Source organism: Lynx canadensis, chromosome D4 (assembly GCF_007474595.2).
Source record: "Lynx canadensis isolate LIC74 chromosome D4, mLynCan4.pri.v2, whole genome shotgun sequence".
Lineage (NCBI taxonomy): Eukaryota > Metazoa > Chordata > Mammalia > Carnivora > Felidae > Lynx > Lynx canadensis.
Window position 1 is genome coordinate 55,600,144 of NC_044315.2, and position 23,902 is coordinate 55,624,045.

At 37.8% G+C, this 23,902-nt stretch overlaps 1 protein-coding gene across 2 annotated transcripts in view; it reads left to right on the forward strand.

The window, feature by feature from the left end:
- The window catches only part of UBE2R2 (ubiquitin conjugating enzyme E2 R2), a 118,596-nt gene that overhangs the window by 66,474 nt on the left and 28,220 nt on the right, over positions 1-23,902 (forward strand). For both annotated transcript variants that reach the window (XM_030292717.1, XM_030292716.1), the window contains exon 2: positions 19,395-19,481. In XM_030292717.1, coding sequence (XP_030148577.1) covers positions 19,395-19,481 — 87 coding nt within the window. The remainder of the gene's footprint in view (positions 1-19,394; positions 19,482-23,902) is intronic.

Sequence of the window (23,902 nt, forward strand, 5' to 3'; positions counted from 1 at the left end):
GTTTTTTTTTTTAATCATGAATTGAATGTTTACTTTTTCATATGCTTTGTTTGTACCTATTGAGATGATCCCATGTTTTTTTCTCTTTAATCTGTTGAAATACACATCTTTTACCCAGTGTTAAATCAATTATGATTTTTAAATGTTGAACCAGCCTTGAATTTCTGTGATAAAACACTGTTTGTCATGATTTATTATTCTTTTTAATATATTGCTGGATTCCATTTTAAGTATTTTGTTGAGGATTTTTATATGTTTGTTCATAAAGGATATTGGTTTGAAGTTTAATTTCTTGTAATGTGTGTGTCTGGTTTTTATATCAGGGTGTGGCTGGCCTCATAGAATGAATTGGAAATTATTTACCCTTATTGCATCTTCTAGAAGAGTTTGTTTAAAATTAGTGTTCCTGCTTCCTTAAATATTTGATAGAATTTGCCATCATTGATGTCTGGCTCAGGAGACTTCTTTGTGTAAAGACTTAAATACAAATTCAGTTCCTTCCTTCCTTCCTTCCTTCCTTCCTTCCTTCCTTCCTTCCTTCCTTCCTTTCTGTAAGATTTTGTTTTTAATCTCTACACCCAACGTGGGGCTTGAACCCACAACCTCCAAATTCAAGAGTTGCGTGCTCCACTGACTAAGCCAGCCAGGCACCCCAAAATTCAATTTCTTAGTAGATATAGGACCATTTAGGTTATATATTTCATCTTTTTTTAAAATATTTTTTTAAAGTTTTTTTATTTATTTTTGAGACAGAGACAGAGCATGAGCAGGGGAGGGGCAGAGAGAGAGAGGGAGACACAGAATCCGAAGCAAGCTCCAGGCTCTGAGCTGTCAGCACAGAGCCTGACGCGGGGCTTGAACTCACAGACTGTAAGATCATGACCTGAGCTGAAGTCGGATGCCTAACCGACTGAGCCACCCAGGCGCCCTGGTTATATATTTCATCTTAGGTACCTTTGGTACTTTGTGCTTTTTGAATAATTTGTCTGTTTCATGGAATTTGTTGAATTTTGTGAGCATAAAGTCATGTGTAATGTTTCCTCATTCTTTTAATATTGGTAGGATTAGTAGTGCTGTCACTTTTTTCTGGTCTTACTACTGGTATTTGTAGACTCTCTTTTTTATTGGTTTGTCTAGAGATATGTCCATTTCCTTGATCTTTCAGAGATCTGGTTTTATTAATGTCTCTCTGCAGTTTCCACATTTTTCAGTTCCATTGAGTTCTACTTTTATCTTAATTCATTTTCTTCTGCTGGCTTTTGGTTTAATTTCTTATTTTCCTAAGTTTTGTTAAGCAGAAGTTTACACCATTGAATTGAGACCATTCATCTTTTATTTTTACTTTACGGAAGTGTAGTTGACATACAATATTGTATTAGTTACAGGTGTACAACATAGGGATTCAACATTTATATATATGTTACAAAGTGATCACTACAATAAATTGAACTACCATTTGTTACCATACAAAAGTGTTACAGTATTATTAACTATATTCCTATGTTGTACATTGCATTCCCATGTCTTACTTATTTTATAACAAGAGATTTGTGTCTTCTAATCCCTCTCCCCTATGTTGTCTGCTGCCTCTCTCCTCTCTGGCAACCACCAGATTGTATTGTTCTCTATAATTATAAATCTGTTTCTCTCTCCGTTTTGTTTGTGGGTTTTTTTTTTTTACATTCCACATATAAGTGAAATGATTCAGTATTTGCCTTTCTCTGCCTAACTTATTTTACTTAGCATAATACCTTTTAAGTATCATCCATGTTGTTGCAAATGGCAAGATTTCATTCTTTTTTATAGTTAATATTCCATTGTATATATACCACATCTTCTTTATCCATTAATCTATCAATGGACCCCTGGGTTGCTTCTGTATTTTGGCTATTATAAATAATGCTGCAGTGAACATGGGTGCGTACATACCTTTTGGAATTAGCATTTTTTCTTTCCTTCCTTCCTTCCTTCCTTCCTTCCTTCCTTCCTTCCTTCCTTCCTTCCTGGATAAATATAAATACCCGGAAGTGGAATTGCTTGATCACATATGGTAGTTCTAATTTTAATTTTTTGAGTGAACTTCATACTGGTTTCCATAGTGGCTGCACCATTTTGCATTTCACCAAGAGTGTACAAGAGTTCCTTCTTCTCCACATCCTTGCCAACCCTTGTTATTGTCTTTTTATGCTGGCCATTCTGACAGGTGTGAGGTGATAACTCATTTTGATTTGCATTTCCCTAATGATTAGTGATGTTGAGTCTTTCCATGTATCTGTTGGCCATCTGTATGTCTTTGGAGAAATGTCTATTCAGGTCCTCTGCTCATTTTTTTTTTCTTAATGTTTATTCATTTTTTAGAGAGAGAGACAGAGAGTGAGCAGGGTAGGGGCAGAGAGAGAGAAGGAGTCACAGAATCTGAAGCAGGCTCTAGGCTCTGAGCTGTCAGCACAGAGCCTGACCCAGGCCTTGAATTCACACGCTGCGAGATCATGACCTGAGCTGAAGTCAGATGCTTAACCGACTGAGTCACCCAGGCACCCCTCTGCTCATTTTCTAATTGGGTTGTTTGCTTTTTTGATACTGAGCTGTGTGAGTTCTTTATATATTTTGGGTATTATCCACTTATCAGTTATATCAATTGCAAATATCTTCTCCCATTTGGTAGGTTGCCTATTTGTTTTGTTGATGATTTCTTTCACTGTGCAAAAGCTTTTTAGTTTGATGTAGTCTATTTGTTATTTTTGCTTTGTTTCCGTTGCCTGAGGAGATAGATCCCCTCCAAAATATTGCTCAGGCAGATGTCTAAGAGCTTATTGACTATGTTTTCTTCTAGGAGTTTTAGGTGTCCAGTATTAAAAACATTTAACTTATTTGATTTTATTTCTGTGTATGATATAAAAAAAATGGTAATTTCATTCTTTTGCATGTAGTTGTCCAGTTTTGCCTGCTGAAGAAACTGTTCTCCATTGTATATTCTTGTCTCCTTTGTTGAAGGTTAATTGACTGTATAAGTGTGAGTTTATTTCTTGACTGTTCTGTTCCACTGATCTGTGTGTCTGCTTTTGTGTCAATGCCATACTAGTATTTTGATTACTATAGCTTTTAGTATATATTGAAATCAGAGAGTGTGTGATGCTTCCAGCTTTGTTCTTCTTTCTCAAGATGGCTTTGGCTATTCAAGCTCTTTTGTGGTTTCATAGAAATTTTTGAATTATTCTGTCAAAAATGCCATTGGTACTTGGATAGGGATTGGGTTGACTCTGTAGGTTGCTTTGGGAGTATGGACATTTTAACAGTATTCTTCCATTCCATGAACACATATATATTTCCATTTATTTGTGTTGTTCCTAGTTTCTTTCATGAGTGTCTTTCATATAGTTTTCAGAGTATGGGTCTTTCACTTCCTTGGTTGAATTTATATCTAAGTATTTTATTCTCTTTGATGCAATTGTAAATGAGATTGTTGTCTTGTTTCTTTTCTGATAGTTCATTAGTATATAGAAATGTAACAGATTTATGTGTATATTAATTTTGTTTACTGCAACTTTACTGAATTCATTTATTTTAATAGCTTTTTGGTGGAGTCTTTAGGGTTTTCTGTATATGGTATATCATGTTATGTGCAAATAGTGAAAATTTTACATATTCTTTTCCAATATGGCTTTCCTTCCTTCCTTCCTTCCTTCCTTCCTTCCTTCCTTCCTTCCTTCCTTCCTTCCTCCCTTGTCTGATTGCTGTGGATAGGACCTCCAATAGTATGTTGAATAAAAGTGGCAAGAGTAGACATCCTTTTCTTGTTCCTGATCCTAGAGGAAAAGTTTCCAGCTTTTAACCATTAAGAATGATGTTACCTGTGGCTTTGTCATATCTTTGTCATATATGGCCTTTATTATGTTGTGGTGTGTACTGTCTGTCATCACTTTATTGAGAGTTTTTGTCATAATGGATGTTGAATTTTATGAAATGCTTTTTCTGCTCTATTGAGATGATCGTATCATTTTTATCCTTCATTTTGTTAAAGTGCTGTATCATGTTGCTTGACTTGGAGATTTTTTAAAAAGTTTATTTTGAGAGCAAGAGTGAGTGCAAGTTGGGGAGTGGGGGAGAGAGAATCCCAAGCAGGTTCTGTGCTGACAGCGTGGAGGCTTGATCCCATGAACTGAGAGATGATGGCCTGAGCTGAAACCAAGAGTCAGACGCTCAACCAACTGAGCCACCAAGGCACCTGATTTGCAGATGTTTAACCATCCTTACATCCCTGGAATAAATCCCAATTGATGATGGTGTATGATCCTTTTAATGTATTGTTGAATTTGGTTTGCTAACGTTTTGTTGCAGGTTTTTGCATCTATGTTTGTTGTGGGTAGTTGCATCTATGTTTACTAGGGATATTGACATGTAGTTTTCTTTTTTTGTGGTGTCTTTGTCTGGTTTTGGTCTCAAGGTAATTCTGGCCTTATAGAATGTGTTTGGAAGATTTCCTTCCTCCTTTATTTTTTTTTTTTTTTTAATTTTTTTTTTCAATGTTTATTTATTTTTGGGACAGAGAGAGACAGAGCATGAACGGGGGAGGGGCAGAGAGAGAGGGAGACACAGAATCGGAAACAGGCTCCAGGCTCTGAGCCATCAGCCCAGAGCCCGACGCGGGGCTCGAACTCACAGACTGCGAGATCGTGACCTGGCTGAAGTCGGACGCTTAACCGACTGCGCCACCCAGGCGCCCCCCTCCTTTATTTTTTGGAATAGTTTGAGGATAATAGGTATTAACTCTTCTTTAAAACTTTGATAGAATTCACCTGGGATCCATCTGGTCTTGGACTTTTATTTTTTGCTAGTATTTTTATTACTGATTCAATTTCATTACTAGTAATTTGTTCAGATTTTCTATTTTCTATTTTTGGAAGATTGTATGTTTCTAGGAATTCATTTCTTTCAGGTTGCCCAATTTGTTGGCATATACTTATTCATAGTAGTCTCTTATGATCCTTTGTGTTTCTGTGGTATAGGTAATAACTTCCTTTTCATTTCTGAATTTATTTGTGCTTTTTCTCTATTTTTGATGAAAGTCTGGCTTTTTAAAAGTTTCTCAGTTTTATCTTTTCAAAGAAGAAGTTCTTAGTTTCATTGATCTTTTCTGTTGTTTTCTAGTCTCTATTTCACTTATTTGCACTCTGATCTTTGTTATTTCCTTCCTTCTACTAACTTTGGGCTTTATTCTTCTTTTTCTAGTTCCTTTAGGTGGAAGATTACATTGTATTTTTGAGATTTTTCTTGTTTCTTGAGGTGGGTTTGTATTGCTATAAAAACTCTTAGGACTGTTTTTGCTCTATCCCAGAAAATTTGGATTGTTGTGTTTCCGTTTTCATTTATCTTGAGGTATTTCTTATGTCTTCTTTCATCTATTTATTGACTCAGATTTGTTGGTTTACTGGCATGTTTTTTAGACTCCATGCATTTCTGTTCTTTTCCAGTATTTTTCTTATAATTGATTTCTAGTTTCATACTTCTGTGGTCTGAAAAGATGCTTCATGTGATTTCAGTCTTAAGTTTGTTGAGGCTTATTTTGTGGCCTAATGTGTTCAGTATGCACCTGAAAAGCATGTTTATTCTTAAGTTTTTGGATGGAATGCTCTGTATGTATTTATTAAGTACTGTGGTCTAATGTGTCTTTCTTTCTTTTCTTTCTTTTGAGAGAGAGAGCGTGCAAGCTGGGGAGGGGCAGAGAGAGGGAGAAAGAGAATCAATCCCAAGCAGGCCCCATGCTGTCATAATGAAGCCCAATGATGCTGGGCTTGATCCCATGAGCAAACCATGAAATCATGACCTGAGCTGAAATAAGATCAGACGCCCAGCCAACTGAGCCACCCAGGTGTCCCTGATCTAATGTATCTTTTAAGGCCAGTGTTTCCATACTGTTTATCTGTATGGATGATCTATTTGTTGATGTTAGTGGGGTGTTAAAATCCCTTGTTTTCATTGTATTACTGTCAGTTTTTTCCTTTTATATCTGTTAATGTTTATGTATTTGGGTGTCCCTGTGTGTTGGGTACATAGATATTTACAAGTGCTGTATTCTCTTGTTAATTCCTTTGTCATTATGTAATCTTTTGTTACAGTCTTTGCTTTAATGTTTATTTTGTCCCTATAAGTATTTCTTTTTATTTCCATTTGCATGGAATATCTTCTTCATCCCTTTTCTTTCTTTCTTTCTTTCTTTCTTTCTTTCTTTCTTTCTTTCTTTCTTTCTTTCTTTCTTTCAATAAATGTTTATTTTTGAGAGAGAGAGCTCACGCATGAGCAGGGGAGGGGCAGAAAGAGAGGGAGACCAAGGATCTGAAGCAGGCTCTGTGCCGACAGCAGAGAGCCCTATGCAGGGCTTGAATCCATGAACCTCGAGATCATGACCTGAGCCACAGTCGGACACAACTGACAGAGCCACCCAGGCTGCCCCATCCCTTCACTTTCAGTTGTAGGCCTTTAGATCTGAATTGAATTTCTTTTAGGCAGTGTGTATGTATGTGTGTGTGCGTGTGTGCATGCGTGTGTGTTGTGTGTGTGTGTGTGTGTGTGTGTGTGTGTGTGTGTGTGTCTCGGGTTTTTGGTTTTTTCCATGGGTCTTATTAATCCAGTCAGCCACCACATGTCTTTTGATGGGAGCATTTAATCTATTTACACCTAAAGCAATTATTGATAAACAGTGTATTTTATGCCATTCTACTGATTGTTTGTTGGTTGTTTTTGAAGTTCTCTGTTCCTTTCTTCTCTTGCTATCTTTCCTTGTGATGTGGTGACTTTTCTTAGTGCTATGTTTATATTTCTTTCTTTTTTTAAAAAAGTTTTTAATGTTTATTTTTTTGAGGAAGAGAGAAAGCGAGAGAGAGACAGAGTGTAAGAGGGGAAGGAGCAGAGAGAGACAGAGGCACAGAATCCAAAGCAGAGAGAGAGCTGTCAGCACAGAGCTCGATGAGGGGCTTGAACTCATGAACCATGAGAGCATGACCTGAAACGAAGTTGGACACTTAACCAACTGAGTCACCCAGGTGCTCCTCTTTCTTTGTTTTTTAAGTAGGCTGCGTGTCCAATGTGGGGCTTGAACTCATGACCCTGACATGAAGAGTTGCACGCTCTACACCTGAGCCAGCCAGGAGCCCCTGTATTTTTTTCATCTTTTTTTGTGTATCTGTTATAGGTATTTGATTTGTGATTACCATGAGGTCCATATATAACGTCCTGTATATAAAGCAGTATATTTTAAATTTATGGTCACTTAAATTCAAGTACGTTCTAAACACTGCATTCCCCACTCCACCCCCATGTTTTATGTTTTTGATGTCATATTTTACATCTTAATTATTTTATGTATCTTTTGACAAATTATTATAGGTCTAGATGACTTTACTACTTTTGTCTTTTTTTTTAAATTTTTATTTAATGTTTTTATTTATTTTTGAGACAGAGAGAGACAGAGCATGAGCAGGGGAGGGGCAGAGAGAGAGGGAGACACAGAATCCGAAGCAGGCTCCAGGCTCTGAGCTATCAGTACAGAGCCTGACGCAGGGCTCGAACTCACAGACTATGAGATCATGACCTGAGCTGAAGTTGGACACTTAACCGACTGAGCCACCCAGGTACCCCTGTCTTTTAACCCTCATACTAACCATGTGGGTGGTTGCTGTGCTACCTTTACTGTATGTTTACCTTTACCAGTGAGATTTTTTTTCTTTCATAATTATCTTATTTCTATTAATGGTCCTCCCTTATATTTTAGTTTAAAGACATCCCTATAACATTTCTTATAAGGCTAGTTTGGTTTGATGAACTTTAGCTTTTGCTGGTCTTGGAAGCTCCTATCGCTCCTTCAGTTCTGATTAACATCCTTGCTGGGTAGAGTATTCTCAGTTAATTTTTCATTTTAGCACTTTGAATATATCCTGACACTCCCTTCTGGCCTGTAAAGTTTATGCTTAGAAATCAGCTCATGGTCTTATGGGGGTTCCCTTGTATATAATTAGTTGTTTTTCTCTTGCTGCTATTAAGATTCTCTCTTTGTCATTAACTGTTGACACTTTGATTATGTGTTTTGGTTAGGTCTCTTTGGGCTCATCTTTTTTTTTTTTTTTTAATGTTTATTTATCTCAGAGGGGGGTGGTGCAGAGAGAGAAGGAGACAGAGGATCTAAAGCCATCTCTGTGCTGACACCAGTGAGCCCAGCATGGGACTTGAACTCACGAACTGTGAGATCATGACCTGAGCTGAAGTCAGACACTCAACAGACTGAGCTACCCAGGCACCCCTCTTTGGTTTCATCTTATTTGAGATTCTGTGCATCCTGGACTTGGATGTATTTGCTTTGCCAGGTTAGGGATATTTACAGCCCTTATTCCTTCAAATAGATTTTCTGTCCCTTTCTTACTCTCCTCTTTAGGGACCCCTATAATTCAAATGTTAGTATGCTTGATATTGTCCTAGGAGTCCCTTAAAATATCCTCATTTTTATAATTTTTTCTTTTTTCTGTTCCTTTTGGAACCCTGTCTTATCACTGATCTATTCTTCTGTATCATCTAATCAGCTGTTAATTCCCTGTCATGTATTTTTTCATTTCATTTATTCTTTAGTTCTAATTGGTCTTTTTTTAAATTTTTTCTCTGTGCTGAAGTTCTCACTGTGTTCATCCATTCTTCTCCTGAGTTTGAGGAATATCTTTATAACCATTCTTTACACTCTTTATCTGAAGTGTTTATCTCCATTTCATTTAGTTATTTTTTTCTAGATTTTGTCTTGTTATTTTGTTTAGAACATATTCCTCCCTCTCCTTGTTTTGCCTAACTCTGTTTCTGTGTATTATTTAGATCAGTTATCCTGCCTCTTCTCATCTTTTCTAATATAAATACTTAATGCTAAAAATTTTCCTCTGAGTACTGCTTTAGGTGTCATAAATTTTCATGTCATGTTTCCATATTCAATGGAAATTCGAATTCAAACTTCAATTCAAAATGTTTTCTTTCTTTTTTTTTTTAATTCAAAAAATTTTCTAATTAGCCCTTGGCTTCCTCTTTAAACCACAGGTTACTTGTTCTGTTATTTAATTTCCAAATATTTGGGTATTTCCAGTTTATTTATTTATTTATTTATTTATTTATTTATTTTTTATCTTTAGCCTTGAGAGACAGAGAGACAGAGAGCATGAGTTGGGGAGGTGTAGAGAGAGAAGCAGACACAGAATCCAAAGCAGTCTCCAGACTCTGAGCTGTGAGCACAGAGCCTGATGTGGGTCTTGAACCCACAGACCATGAGATCATGACCTGAGCTGAAGTCAGATGCTTAATCAACTGAGCCACCTAGGTACCCCTCCATTTTACTTTTTGTTAATGATTTCTAGTATAATTTAGTTGTGTTTGGAGGACATGCTTTGTATGATCTTCTTTTAAATTTGTTGATATGTTTTGTGGCCCAGAATATGACATATCTTGGTACATGTTTCATGTGTCCATGAAAAGGATGTTGTTGGTGCTGTATGGTCTTCTATATCCTTGCTAATTTATTGTCTGCTTCTACTTAGAAGGAGGGAGATGATGATGTCTTCAACTATAATTTAGGATTTTTAATTTTTATTTTCAGTGATATAACTTTCTAATTATTTTGTATTCTAAAGCTCTTAGGTGCATACACTTTTAGAATTGTTATTTCTTCTTTGTGAATTGACCCCTTTAGTAACCAGATTGCCCTTTTCATCCCTGACAGTATTCTTTATTCTAAAGTGTGCTTTCTCTCATATTTCATAAAGCCATTCCAACTTTATTCTTTTCCCTACCAGTTTTTCCACTAACATCCTTTTTTAATAAATTGTGATGTAATTTACATATCATAAAATTCACCCTTTCAAAGTATACAGTTCAATAGTTTCCTTCTGTTCAGAAGATTGTACAACCATCACCACCATCTAGTTCTAATATATTTCATCACCCTCAAAAGAAACCCTATACCCATTAGGAGTCACAATCCATTTTTCCCTACCAATCCTAATGTTCTTTTATTATACCTGGATCCAGTCCAGGATACGATATTGCATACAGCTGTTCCATCTCCATAGTCTCCTCCAATATTTGATGGTCTTTGTTTTTGCTTTTTTGTGACCTTGACAATCTTGAAAAGAACTGGTTAGATATTTTGTAGAATGTCTCTCAGTTTGGGTTTGTCTAATATTTTTTTTCATGATTAAACTGGGATTGTGAGTTTTGGGGTAAGAATACCACAGAGGTGAATTGTGTTTCTCACCATGTATCAGGGAGGTCATGATTTCCACGTGACTTAGCACCAGTGATGTTAACCTTGATCACTTGGTGTAGGTGGTGTCTGCAAGGTTTCTACACTGTTAAAGTTAGTATTTCTTCCTTTCCATACTCTATTCTTAGGAAGGGAGTCATTAAGTCCAGCTCATGCTCATGGGAAAGGGAATTAAATTTTACTTTCTGAATGGGATTATCTACATAAATTTTCTGGAGTAGTACTGTAAGGAACTTATCCCATCTCCCCTTATATTTTTTCATTCAGTAGTTTATACCAATATGCATTCATTTATAGTAATTTTGTACTTCAGGTAATTATCCAGGACCATGAATTGTTTTAGTTTTGGCCATTAGGAACTCTTTCAGGTTGGCTCCTATGTTCTTTTGACATATTTTTTCTTTCTTTTTTTTTTTTTTTAATTTTTTTTTTTCAACGTTTATTTATTTTTGGGACAGAGAGAGACAGAGCATGAACGGGGGAGGGGCAGAGAGAGAGGGAGACACAGAATCGGAAACAGGCTTCAGGCTCTGAGCCATCAGCCCAGAGCCTGACGCGGGGCTCGAACTCACAGACCGCGAGATCGTGACCTGGCTGAAGTCGGACGCTTAACCGACTGCGCCACCCAGGCGCCCCTGACATATTTTTTCTTTAGCATGCCTTATTTTCACACAGTATAAGAGGCTCTAGGCTCATCCTGTATTTTCCTTGCCCCAGATCTAGAATCAAGTATTTCTCTGAAGAACTCTGGTTCCTTTTATTAGGGGATGGTAATTAAAAACCAAGATCCAAGGAACTGGATGTCCTTGTTGCTACTGGGGTGTGGCTACATTAGAGCTGCATTATTTTAAAATAAGTAGCTTTATTGTGATTGTTATTATTTATTTTATTTATTTTTATTTGAGAGAGAGCAGGAGCAGAGAAGGCAGAGGGAGACAGAGAGAATCCCAATCTAGTTCCACACTCAGCATGGAGCCTGACATGGTGCTCAATCCCATAGCCCCAGGACAAGACCTGAGCTGAAATCAAGAGTAGGATGCTCAATTGACTGAACCCCCAGGCCCCTCGTTGTGATTTTAATGCTCATATACATTTATTCATTCATTCAAATTGTTTTAATTTTTTTTTAATTTTTTTTTTAATGTTTATTTATTTTTGAGACAGAGAGAGACAGAGCATGAATGGGGGGAGGGTCAGAGAGATAGGGAGATACAGAATCCGAAGCAGGCTCCAGGCTCTGAGCCGTCAGCACAGAGCCTGACGCGGGGCTCGAACTCATGGACCATGAGATCATGACCTGAGCTGAAGTCGGACGTTTAACCGACTGAGCCACCCAGGCGCCCCTAAAGTAATTTTTTAAAAAATGTTTTGAATGCTTATTTATTTTTGAAAGAGAGAGAGAGATAGAGCATGAGCAGGGGAGGGGCAGAGAAGGAGACACAGAATCTGAAGGAGGCTCCAGGCTCTAAGCTATCAGCACAGAGCCCAATGCGGGGCTTGAACCACAAGTTGTGAGATGATGACCTGAGCCAAAGTTGGACGCTTAACCAACTGAGCCACCCAGGTGCCCCAAGAATATTAATTAGAGTTGTTTTAAATTCCCAGTCAGATAATTCTATGCCAGATAACTCTAACCAAATAATCTATGCCATATTTGGTTGTGATAATTGCTCTGTCTCTTTATTTTTTCCTTTTTGTATGCCTTGTGATTTTTTTCTTGATAGTTGGATATGATGTACCCAGCTATAAGGAACTCAGTAAATAGGCCTTAGTAAAATGGTAGTGAGGTAGTGGGTGGAGGAAGTGCATTCTATATTCCTATGATTAGGGCTTAGTCTCAGTGAGCCTTTGCCTCTGGACTGTGAGTTTAATCACAAGAGTTTTTCATTGTCTTCTTTTTTCTTCTTGTCTAACTATGTTTGCTCTTTCTCAGGACTCTTTTGGCTATTCTGGGTCCCCTAAATTACAACCTCATATGAATTCTGGTACCAGCTTTTCCATTTCTATAAGGAAGGCAGCTGGAATTTCCATAAAATGATGTTGAATCTGAAGATCGGTTTGGGGAGGGTTGCCATCTTAACAGTATTAAGTCTTGCTGTCCATGAATATGCAATATCTTTCCATTTGTGTATGTCTTTAATTTCTTTCAACTGTGTTTTGTATTTTTCAGAGTATAAATTTTGTACCACTTTCGTTAAATTTATTTTTAAGTGTTTTATTTTGATGCTACTATAAGTGATTTTCTTCATTTCATTTTCAGTTAATTAAATGCTACTATATAGAAATATAATTGATGCTGATATCTTGATCTTTTATCCTGCAACCTTGCTGAACCTGTTTACTTGTTCTGATGACTTTGAGTGGATTCTTTTGAATTTTTTATGTATAAGCTCATGTTATCTGCAGATACATATAACTTTACTTTCTTTCCAACCAATCAGTATACCTTTTATTTAATTTCCTTGCTCAATTGCCTTAGCTATCATCTCCAGTACAATGTTGAAGAGAAGTGGTGAGAGTGGTGAAAGCAGACATCCATGTCTTATTTCTGAAATTAGGGGGAAAGCGTTCAGTATTTCACTGTTAGATATGATGTTAGAGTTTTTTAAATCAATGCCCTTTACCAAATTGAGGAATTTCCCTTTTTGAGTGTTTTAAATTATTATGGGGTATTCAGTTTTTGAGTTCTTAGTGGTTGCCCTGGGGATTACAATCAATACCTTATAACTGTGGTAGTTCATTTAATACCATCTTAATTTCAATAGCATACAAAAATTTTGCTCCTAAACACACACATAGCCAACAGAACATGAAAAATGTTCAACATCACTAATGCAAATCAAAACCACAGTGATATATAACCTCACAGCTGTCAGAATGACTAAAATCGAAAACACAAGATGGGGTGCCTGAGTGGCTCGATTGGTTAAGCATCCAACTCTTGATTTCGGCTCAGGTCATGATCTCACGGTTTGTAAGATCGAGCCCTGGTTCAATCTCTGTCTCTCCCCCTCTTTCTACCCCTCCCCTGTGCTCTTGTGGGCACACTCTTTCTCTCTCAAAATAAATAAATGAACATCTTAAACAAACAACAAAAAAAGAAACAAGTATTGGTAAGGGTGTGGAGAAAAAGGAACCTTTGTTGATAGAAATGCAAACTGGTGCAGCCACTGTAGAAAACACTGTGGAGATTCCTTAAAAAATTAAAAATAGGATTAATCACTATATGATATAGTAATTCCACTACTGGGTATTTACCCAAAGAATATGAAAACACTAACTCAAAAAGATATATGCACCCCTATGTTTATTGCAGCATCATTTACAGTAGCCAGGTAAGGAAGCAACTCAAATGTCTATCCATAGATGAATGGATAAAGAAGATGTGGAGTGTGTGTGTATACGTTTACGCATGTGCACACACACAATGGAATATTACTTAGCTATAAAAAATAATGAAACTTGCCATTTGTAACAACTTGGATAGATCTAGAGGATATATTGCTAAGTGAAATAAGTTAGTCAAAGAAAGACAAATACCATGTGATTTCTCTCATATGTGGAATTTAAGAAAGAAAACAAAAGAGACAAAAAAGTAGACTCTTTAATGTAGAGAATAAACAATTTGGTGGTTATGGGGGGAGGATGGGTGAAATAGGTGAAGGGGATTAAGAGTACAATTATTGTTTTGAGCACTGAGTAACGTACAGAATTGTTGGATCACTATGTTGTACTTCTGAAACTAATACAAACTATATGTTAATTATACTTGAATTAAAAAAATAAAAATAAAAAAATTTTAGCTCTTTACAACTCCGTCCCCTTTACTTTTTTCTTAATATTGCCATACAAATTACAACTTTATATATTATGTGCCCATCAACAAAAATTTTTTTAATATTTTTTAATGTTTTTATTTATTTTTGAGAGAAAGGGGGCGGGCAGATAGAGGGAGATACAGAATCCGAAGCAGGCTCGAGGCTCCGAGCTGTCAGCATAGAGCCCGGCCCGGGGCTCAAACTCACAGACTGTGAGATCATAACTTGAGTCGTGAAGTCAGATGCCTAACCAACCTAGCCACCCAGGCACCCCCATCAACAAAATTTTTAATTTTAGAGACAGAATGAGCATGCAAGCAGGGTAGAAGGGCAGAGGAAGAGAGAGAATCCCAAGCAGGTTCCACACTCAGTGCAGAGCCTGACATGGGGCTCAATCCCACAACCGTGGGTTCATGACCTGAGTGGAAATCAAGAGTCAGACACTTGGGACGTCTGAGTGGCTCAGTCAGGCAAGTGTCCACCTTCAGCTCAGGTCATGATCTCACAGTCAATGAATTCGAGCCCCACATTGGGCTCTGTGCTGACAGCTTAGAGCCTGGAGCCTGCTTTGGATTCTGTGTCTCCCTCTCTCTGCCCCTCCCCCGCTCATGCTCTGTCTCTCTCTGTTTCAGAAATAAACATTAAAAAAAAAAAAAAAGAAAAGGAATCAGACACTCAACCGACTGAGCCATTCAAGTGCCCCAACAGATTTATAATTATTACATTATGTAATTGTTTTTTAAAAAAATTTCATTAAATGTTTGAGAGACAGAAAGAGAAAGAGAAAGAGACCTAGCAAGGGAGGGGCAAAGAGAGAGGGAAACACAGAATCCGAAGCAGGCTTCAGGCTCCAAGCTGTCAGGGCAGAGCCCAACGTGGGGCTTGAACTCACAAACTGCAAGATTGTGACCTGAGCTGAACTTGAACAGTTAACTGACTGAGCCACCCAGGTGCCCCTGTAAATGTCTTTTAAATTAGATAGAAGGGAAAAAGAGTTATAAACCAAAAAATACATTTATAATTATGAGTTCTCAGTTTTCATGTATCTAATAATATTTTTTTAATTAAAAAATTTTTAATGTTTATTTTTTGAGAAACAGAGAGACAGATTGCAAGCAGAGGAGGGGCAGAGAGGTGGGGGGGGAGACACAATCTGAAGCATGCTCTAGGCTCTGAACTGTGAGCACAGAGCCCAACGCAGAGCTCAAACTCACAAACTGTGAGATCATGACCTGAGCTGAAGTTGGACACTTAACCAATGGAACCAGCCAGGTGCCCCTAATTTTTTTTAATGTTTCTTTATTTTTGAGAGAGAGAGAGAGTGCGTGCAAGCAGGGGAGGGGCACAGAGAGAAAGAGACACAGAATCCAAAGCAGCCTCCAGGCTGTGAACTGTCAGCACAGAGCCTGATCTGGGCCTCTAGCCCACGAACCTTGAGATCATGACCTGAGCCAAAGTTGGACACTTAACCAACTGAGCCACCCAGGCGCTCCACACTTATCTGGTAATATCTTATTCATTTTATTTTATTTTTAATTAATTCTATTTATTTTTTGTTTATTAGAGAGAGGGAGAGAGAGGGAGAGAGAGAGAGATGGAGTCTGAGTGGGGGAGGGGCAGAGAGAGACGGAGCACAGAATCTGAAGCAGGCTCTAGGCTCTGAGCTGTCAGCACAGAGCGGAACTCATGAACTCCGAGATCATGACCTGAACCGAAGTCAGACGCTTAATCGACTGAGCCACCCAGGCACCCCTATCTAGTAATCTTTTAATACACCTTCAGTTTTTGAAGAAGAGTTTTGCTGGTTATGGAAATTTTGGTTGATAAGTTTTATTCTTTCAGCACATTTAATGTCATTTTACTGCTTTCTGGCTTCCTAGTTTCTGATTAGAAATGATGTCTTATTGAGGATATCTTTTGCTTGATCAATTGTGTCTCTTGCTGCTTTGAAGATTGTCTTTGGCTTTCAGTAGTGTTTGATTATGATATCTCTAAATGTGAATCTGAGTTGATTCTATTGGCAGTTTGTTGAACTTGTTTATGAGGCTTAATGTTTTTCATTAAAATTGGATTTTGGGGGCATTTATTTCATCAAATATTCCTTTTTGCTCCTTTGTTTCCTTTCTTGCTGGGATTCCCAGTATAGTTGTTTTTTTTATTTCTTAGATGAAATAACGTAAATTGATGTATCTTCAGTTTCACTGATTGTTTTTTCCTCTTGTTCAAATCTGTTCAGCCCATTTAGCTTTTTGTGGTTATTATAATTGTACCTTGCCACCCCAGAATTCCTATTGGGTTTTTTCCCCCCTCAAAAGCTATTCCCTTTTTTTAATAATTTCTCTTCATTGATATTCTCAGTGTGCTGAGACCTTTTTCCCATACTGTCCTTATTAGTTCATTAGCCATGGCTTCCTTTAATCCTTTAAACATTTAATGCAGCTGATTTAAGAACTTGCCTGGTAAATTCAGTATCTGGACTTTGAGTTTCTGTTGATCGGTTTTCTACCCTGTATGTGGGCCATACTTTGTGTTGTTTTCTTTCTTGCCATGTTCTATAGTATTGTGTTGAAAACTGGATGTTTGAGTAATACAATGTGGCAACAATTTTTTGTTGCCATCATTGTAATTGTTTCCTTGCTTAGTGGCTTTTTTCTGACCCAATTCTGTTTTGTCTATATTCGTGTGTGTGTGTGTGTGTGTGTGTGTGTGTGTGTGTGTGTGTGTGTGTGTAAAATGTTTATTTAGTTTTGGGGGGGTGGTGGGTAGACAGAGGATCTGAAGCAGGCTCTGTGCTGACAGCAGAGAGCCCGATGTGGGGCTCAAACTCACGAACTGTGAGATCATGACGTGAGCCAAAGATGGACGCCTAACCGACCTAGCCCCCCAGGCACCACTGTTTTGTCTATGTTTTTATTTTTATTTTTATTTAAAAAAAATTTTTTTTTAACATTTTTTTTAATTTATTTTTGAGACAGAGAGAGACAGAGCATGAATGGGGCAGGGGCAGAGAGAGAGGGAGACACAGAATCGGAAGCAGGCTCCAGGCTCCGAGCCATCAGCCCAGAGCCCGATGCGGGGCTCGAACTCACGGACTGCGAGATCGTGACCTGGCTGAAGTCGGACGCTTAACCGAATGCGCCACCCAGGCGCCCCATTGTCTATATTTTTATATGTGGCCAGTAAAGTCTCCACTTGGTTAGTTTAATGATCAGCTAATGATTGGACAGCAATTTCCTTAGTTCGATTTGATTTGATTTCCTGATACCAAGAAGTCTCCTGGGCATTATAAGAGGAGTTCTGTGTGCATATTGAATGAAGCATGCCTTTAACACTCAGTTATGCAGTTTTGAACTCTGCCTTAGCCTTTGTACAGATCTGTACAGATCCTTCAGTATAGCCAGAGATGCCAGTTTAGGGCCTTCTGATGAATTCTCATGACTTTCCTGAACATTCGTAGAGCCTGGGCATACACAGCCCTACATATGGGCCAGTATTCTAGATTCTTGGGAATTTGTTAGAGTTTTTCAAAGTCCTTATGCACATCTCATATCCTTACTTTTCCTCTTTTTTTTTTTTTTTTTAATGTTTGTTCATTTTTGGGAGATCACAAGTGGGAAAGGGGCAGAGAGAGGGGGACAGAGGATCCGAAGCGGGCTTTTCACTGACAGCAGCAAGCCTGGTGAGGGACTTGAACTCACCAACAGCGAGATCATAACCTGAGCTAAAGTCAGATGGTTAATCGACTGAGCTACTCAGGTGCCCCTAAATGTTTATTTTTGAGAGACAGCGCGAGCACAGGAGGGGCAGAGAGAGAGGAAGACACAGAATCCGAAGTGGGCTCTGCACTGACAGCAGACAGCCTGATGCGGGGCTCAGACTCAGGAACAGTGAGATCATGACCTGAGCCAAAGTCGGACGCTTCATGGACTGAGCCATCTAGTCGCCCCTGTCCTTGCTTTTCTCATTAAATTTTTTGGTTAGTCTGTTGTTTGACCTAACAAGCAGCTTTAAAGTTCAGCATTTGTTGTTAGCAAACACACCCATGGAAAGTTATTTTGACACTGCCCAAGCTATAGATCAGGTCAAATGTAGACAGTCTTGCAAGTGAATTTTTCTAGGGAACCATCAAAAATGTCAGGTAGTGACAGTTCTTTGGGATTAAGGCTTGGAAGAAATTTCAGCACATTCTGTGACTGCTTGTCTTCACTTTGAATGTGATATGTTAGTTTTAATTACCATAGCTCCTGGAGAGCAGGTCATGGGACTGGGACAAGTTAAAACACCACAAAGTTCCAATGTTCTTACTGAGAGTCAGCTCTTTTTCTTGAATAGAGGCTCCTTGAATTATTGCAAACCTTTGGTTATTTTCTACATTCTGAAGAATTGAGTCTTAAAATTTTTGCCAATTTTCTTACTGCTTTTATCAAGAGAAGAATTTTTGAGGGTCCTGACTTGCTATGATTACTGGGTTTTGTAGCTTATTTAGTCTTAGCTTGTCCTTTCTATCCCTTTCTCAGGCTCTTTTACTATACTGTTCAATGAGTGTCTTTCTGGGTTTCTTCATATTTGAAATATGGTATACTGCCAAGGATAGTCACTGCAATTATTTATAATAGCAAAAGAGTAAGAAACAATCCAAATGTCCCAAAATACAGAAATCATTTATTTAAAATGATTTATCTAATATCCATATGATGGAATGTTACACAGATACTAACAATCATCTATTTGGAGACTATTTGGTAGGAAAATGTATGATACGGATGGGGAAAAATTATAAAATTCAGTATATTCAAATTTTTGAAAATAAGTTTTGTAAAGAAACAAACATGTATATACCAAAAAAACTGCTGGAAGGAGCTGTATCAAAATATTAGCATTTATTATTTCTGGGTAGTATTTAAATCAGGTGAGTTATAAATGATTTTTGTTCTGTATTATGTACCATAAGGTTGTATTAGTTATTTTTTGTGTTAAAAATAAATGTAGCAATTAGTATGACATACCTGTACCTATTACTATTTTTCACTCATATTAATGTAATGAAAAATTATTTGACTGTTGAGTTTGGGTGATTTAATATAAGCTCTTATGAATATTTGAAAAAACGCTATAAGAACATTAATAGTAACTCTGACATTGGGGCTAACAAAATGTATATGAGTAGTTGTTAATCGTAAGAGTTTACTCCATAGAAAGTTTAATTTCACTGGGATATAATAGGGTGAATTATTAGGCAGATGAAAAACCTATAGTCTCATTTATTAGCATTTCATTTTTTTCCTTTTCAGGCGCATATTAAATTTCCTATTGACTACCCGTATTCACCACCTACCTTCAGATTCTTGACCAAAATGTGGCACCCCAACATTTATGAGGTAAGAGACATATGTTGTGAATTTCTCTGAAGATTCATTTTTTAGATACAGTCCTGCAAAATAACCTATGCATCTCAGTATGCTGTGGTAGTTCTGCTGTAGCCACAAGGGAGTATTCATGGTTCCCCACTTATAGTTACTAGTCTCTAGTTTAATTGTTCCAAATTGGAGGTTGTTTCATAATACCGGTGTATTCTACACATAGATATGTTTATATATAATGTATATAAAGCTTAAAATTTTTTTTAAGCTTATTTATTCTGAAAGAGTATGATTAGGGTAGAGGCAGAGAGACAGGGAGAGAGAATTCCAAGCAGGCTCTATGCTGACACAGGACAGAGCCCAACAAGGGGCCCAAACCCACAAATTGTGAGATCATGACCTGAGCCAAAATCAAGAGTTGGATGCTTAACCACCTGACCCACCCAGGCAACCCTAGATTTTTTTTTAAGAGAGAGGGGCATGCAAGCAGGGGAGAGGGGCAGAGGGAAAGAGAGAGGTAATCTCAAGCAGGCTTCATCCTCAGCGTGGAGCCTGATGTGAGGCTTGATCCCATGACCCTGGGATCATGACCTGAGCCAAAATCAAGAGTCTGATGCTCAACCAACTGAGCCACCCAGGGACCCCTATTATATTTAAGATTGAGACTTTGAATCATTGTTGCTATTCCTAAGATTATACTGCCTAGGTGTTAAGATTGACATTTTAAAAATTTAGTGTATAAAGTCATACAAATTACTATCCTCTAGCTTCACAGCAAGGGTTACCTGTTGCTATGATCACAGATTGAGCTTCTCAGGGGAATTTATCCTACTACATTTGGACTGGCCTCCTTTTAGTAATTGCTTCAGAGCAGTTGAGAACCTCTTTTAGAATAAATCCAAGGTGAGGTTCTTCTATGGAACATTTCACATGCCTGAGGGAGTGATTTCTAGTTTTGTTGGTGAAAGACACTTAGCTTTGGGCTAATCTATAACCATGCTGGAATGATGCATTTTGTTTCTCAGGATCATTATGTAAAGGACCTCTAAAATATCCTTATAGTCCACTCCTTTACCATTTTGTAATCTTTTTCATTGTATTAAGGCTCTGAGGTGGTCTTACTTTATTGAAGCTGTGGACCATGCATTAAAATTCCTTTTTAAAATTTGCAGCCTTGGTCATATAGTCCCTTCTTTTGCTCTGGTGGATATTGGGAAGCTCCTTTGCTCCAGAAACAGAGCAACATAATGCCTGTAGGCAAGAAATGAAGAACTTGCTCTAGAGCTCTGAACCCTGAATTTGGATCTCCATATAAATTAGCACACTGGAGCAAGCAGCTTTATTGTTTTACACAATTTACTTTTTCTTCGAGGCATTATCTTTGCCTTTCTTTTTAAACAAGACAAACTGGTGCTCAAAAGGTGATGTGTAGTTGCATTTCCAGAAATAAGCTCCCAGAATTTGTTTTCTTTAATGTCTTTAGTATTTGAGATAATCACAATATTTATAAACAATAGTGAATACCTTAACACTATTCTGTATAACAGAGTTACCCCTTGTAGGAGATAGACTATAGAAACAATTCACTGTTTAAGAAGTTCAAAACGAGTTCAGCGCACGTAGAAATACTCCTGTGTTTCTGTCCATGTAGTATTTATGGATTTTATATAGCATGAGTGAAGTGAGAAGACTCAAGCTTTTGTTTTGCTATTAAGAACTAATTCACCTAAAAGCCATGTATTCACTTGTTTCCATTCTGAAGTTACCTAATCCCAAACTCCTCTCAAAGAGAAACAAAAGGGGCGCCTGGGTGGCTCAGTTGGTTGAGCGTCTGACTTCAGCTCAGGTCATGGTCTTGCAGTTCAGGAGTTCGAGCCCCGCGTCGGACTCTGTGCTAACAAACCGTCCCCTGCTCATGCTCTGCGTCTGTCTCTCAAAAATAAATAAATGTTAAAAAAAAAAAAAAAAGAAACAAAAAACAAGGAAAAGGATTCAAAACTGTGAAGGAATAAAGTGTATGTAAACTTCCCTTTCGACTATTTTTTCACTATTAAAGTAGACTATTTAGTTCTGTCTCAAGACTTAGCATTGGATCATTATTTTTTAAAAAGTTTTTTTCATATTCATAATCAAATTTTCAATGGGAAAATAATTCATTCGTATCTTATAAATATGCAGTTGTTTTCCATGCCACAAATGTTTACTTTTTAATTTTTTTAATGTTTATTTAGTTTTGAGAGACAGAGAGCACGAGTAGGGGAGGAACAGAGAGAGAAGGAAGCACAGAATCTGAAGTAGGCTCCAAACTCTGACCTGTCAGCACAGAGTCCTGACGTGGGGCTCAAACCCATGAACCACGAGATCATGACCTGAGCCAAAGTTGGACGCTTGAGCGACTGAGCCACCCAGGAGCCCCTAATGTTTTCTTTTTAAAGAAGTGATAAAGCGTGGTTAGGAATTTAATTTGATATAGTCATGGTGGTCATAAGAGACTTATAGGGCACCTGGTTGGCTTAGTCAGCAGAGCATGTGACTCTTGATCCTTGGGTTGTGAGTTCAAGCCCTACTTTGAGTGTAGAGATTACGTAAAAAAATAAAATCTTTGGGGTGCCTGGGTAGCTCAATGGGTTGATCGTCTAACTCTTGATTTAGGGTCATGGGATTGAGCCCCATGTCAGACTCTGCACTGAGTATGCAGCCTGCTTGAGATTGTCTCTCTCTCTCTCTTTCTCTCTGCTTGTACACTCTGTCTTTAAAATGAAATGAAACAAAATAAAATAAATCTTTAAAAAACAGAGACTCTTCTCACATAATTTATCTTTGCTACACTTTGGAAATGATTATCAGAATTGAACTTTTTGAGGGCCTATGTCCGTATTTGTGATTCTAAAGGTTGGGGCTCATGTTTCTTGGCCAAAGGGATATTCTTGTTGGTTGTTGCTCTCACCTACCTGCGTTGTCACCTGTGGTAGACAGTGGTGGACCTTGAGGTCAAATTGCTGTAGTCATCAAAATGTTTACTGCAGTGTTATTTATAACAGGATTAGAGATGGGGAAGGGGCAGTGAAACAAACCAATCAAAAATACAAAAGTAGAAGACTATTCAAATGCCAGAAAAAGGGACTTGATGAAAGAGTTTTGGGAAGGTTCCTGGGTAGCCCAGTCAGTTAAGCGTCTGACTCTTGGTTTCAGCTCAGGTCATGATCTCACGGTTCATGGGTTGGAGCCCTGTGTCAGGCTCTGTGCTGACAGCTCAGAGCCTGAAGCTTGCTTTGGATTCTTTGTCTCCCCCTCTCTCTGCCCCTCCCTGCTCACGCTCTCTGTCTCTCTCTCTCAAAAATAATCATTAAAAAAAAAAGTAAAAAAATAAACTTAAAAGAAGTTTTTGCTACATTAACTTCACAAGCATTAAAAATAAATATTGTAGAGACTATTATTGTTAGAAAATAAGTTATAATGTTATTTTTTAAAATAACTTTTTAAAGTTTTTTTTTTTTTTAATTTTTTTTTTTTCAACGTTTATTTATTTTTGGGACAGAGAGAGACAGAGCATGAACGGGGGAGGGGCAGAGAGAGAGGGAGACACAGAATCGGAAGCAGGCTCCAGGCTCTGAGCCATCAGCCCAGAGCCTGACGCGGGGCTCGAACTCACGGACCGCGAGATCGTGACCTGGCTGAAGTCGGACGCTTAACCGACTGCGCCACCCAGGCGCCCCTTTAAAGTTTATTTTTATTTATTTTTGAGAGATAGAGAGTGAGCAGGGGAGGAGCAGAGAGGGGGACAGAATCCCAAGCAGGCTTCGCTCTATCAGCGCAGAGCCCACTGTGGGGCTTGAGCTCAAAATCTGTGAGATCATGACCTGAGATGAAACCAAGAGTCAGACACTTAACTGACTTAGCCACCCAGGTGCCCCTATTATGTGAAGTTTTAAAAATCACAAGAGCTTTTGTTACAGTTTTGCTAAATACATCAATGTACACATTACTACAGCCCCAAAAGAAGTAAACGCTGCAGTATATATGAATGAATTTAATTATTTTAACATTACCTTTATCATTGCCATATTTGTGAAATTTATAAATATCAAGGGGGAACTTGGAGAACAAAGGAAATTTAATATGAACTTGTCATCAGTGATTGTACTACTATGTATCTACTCCTGTCTACTTTGTAATATGTTGAGTGAACTCAAAAATAGTTTCATGGTTACATGTAACTGTGTTCTCAGAAGTAGACAGCCAACAAACTCCATTTGCCTGGCCATGTATTAAAATGAGGCTTTCATACACCCTGTAATGCACTGTGAACTTTACAGCTATAGCAACTCAGAATCTCTCTGTTCTTTAGAATTTAGTAAATAAAAAATAATTTTTTTTTAGAATAGACTAATTTTTAGAGTAGTTTTAGATTCACTGCAAAATTGAGTGGAAAGCACACA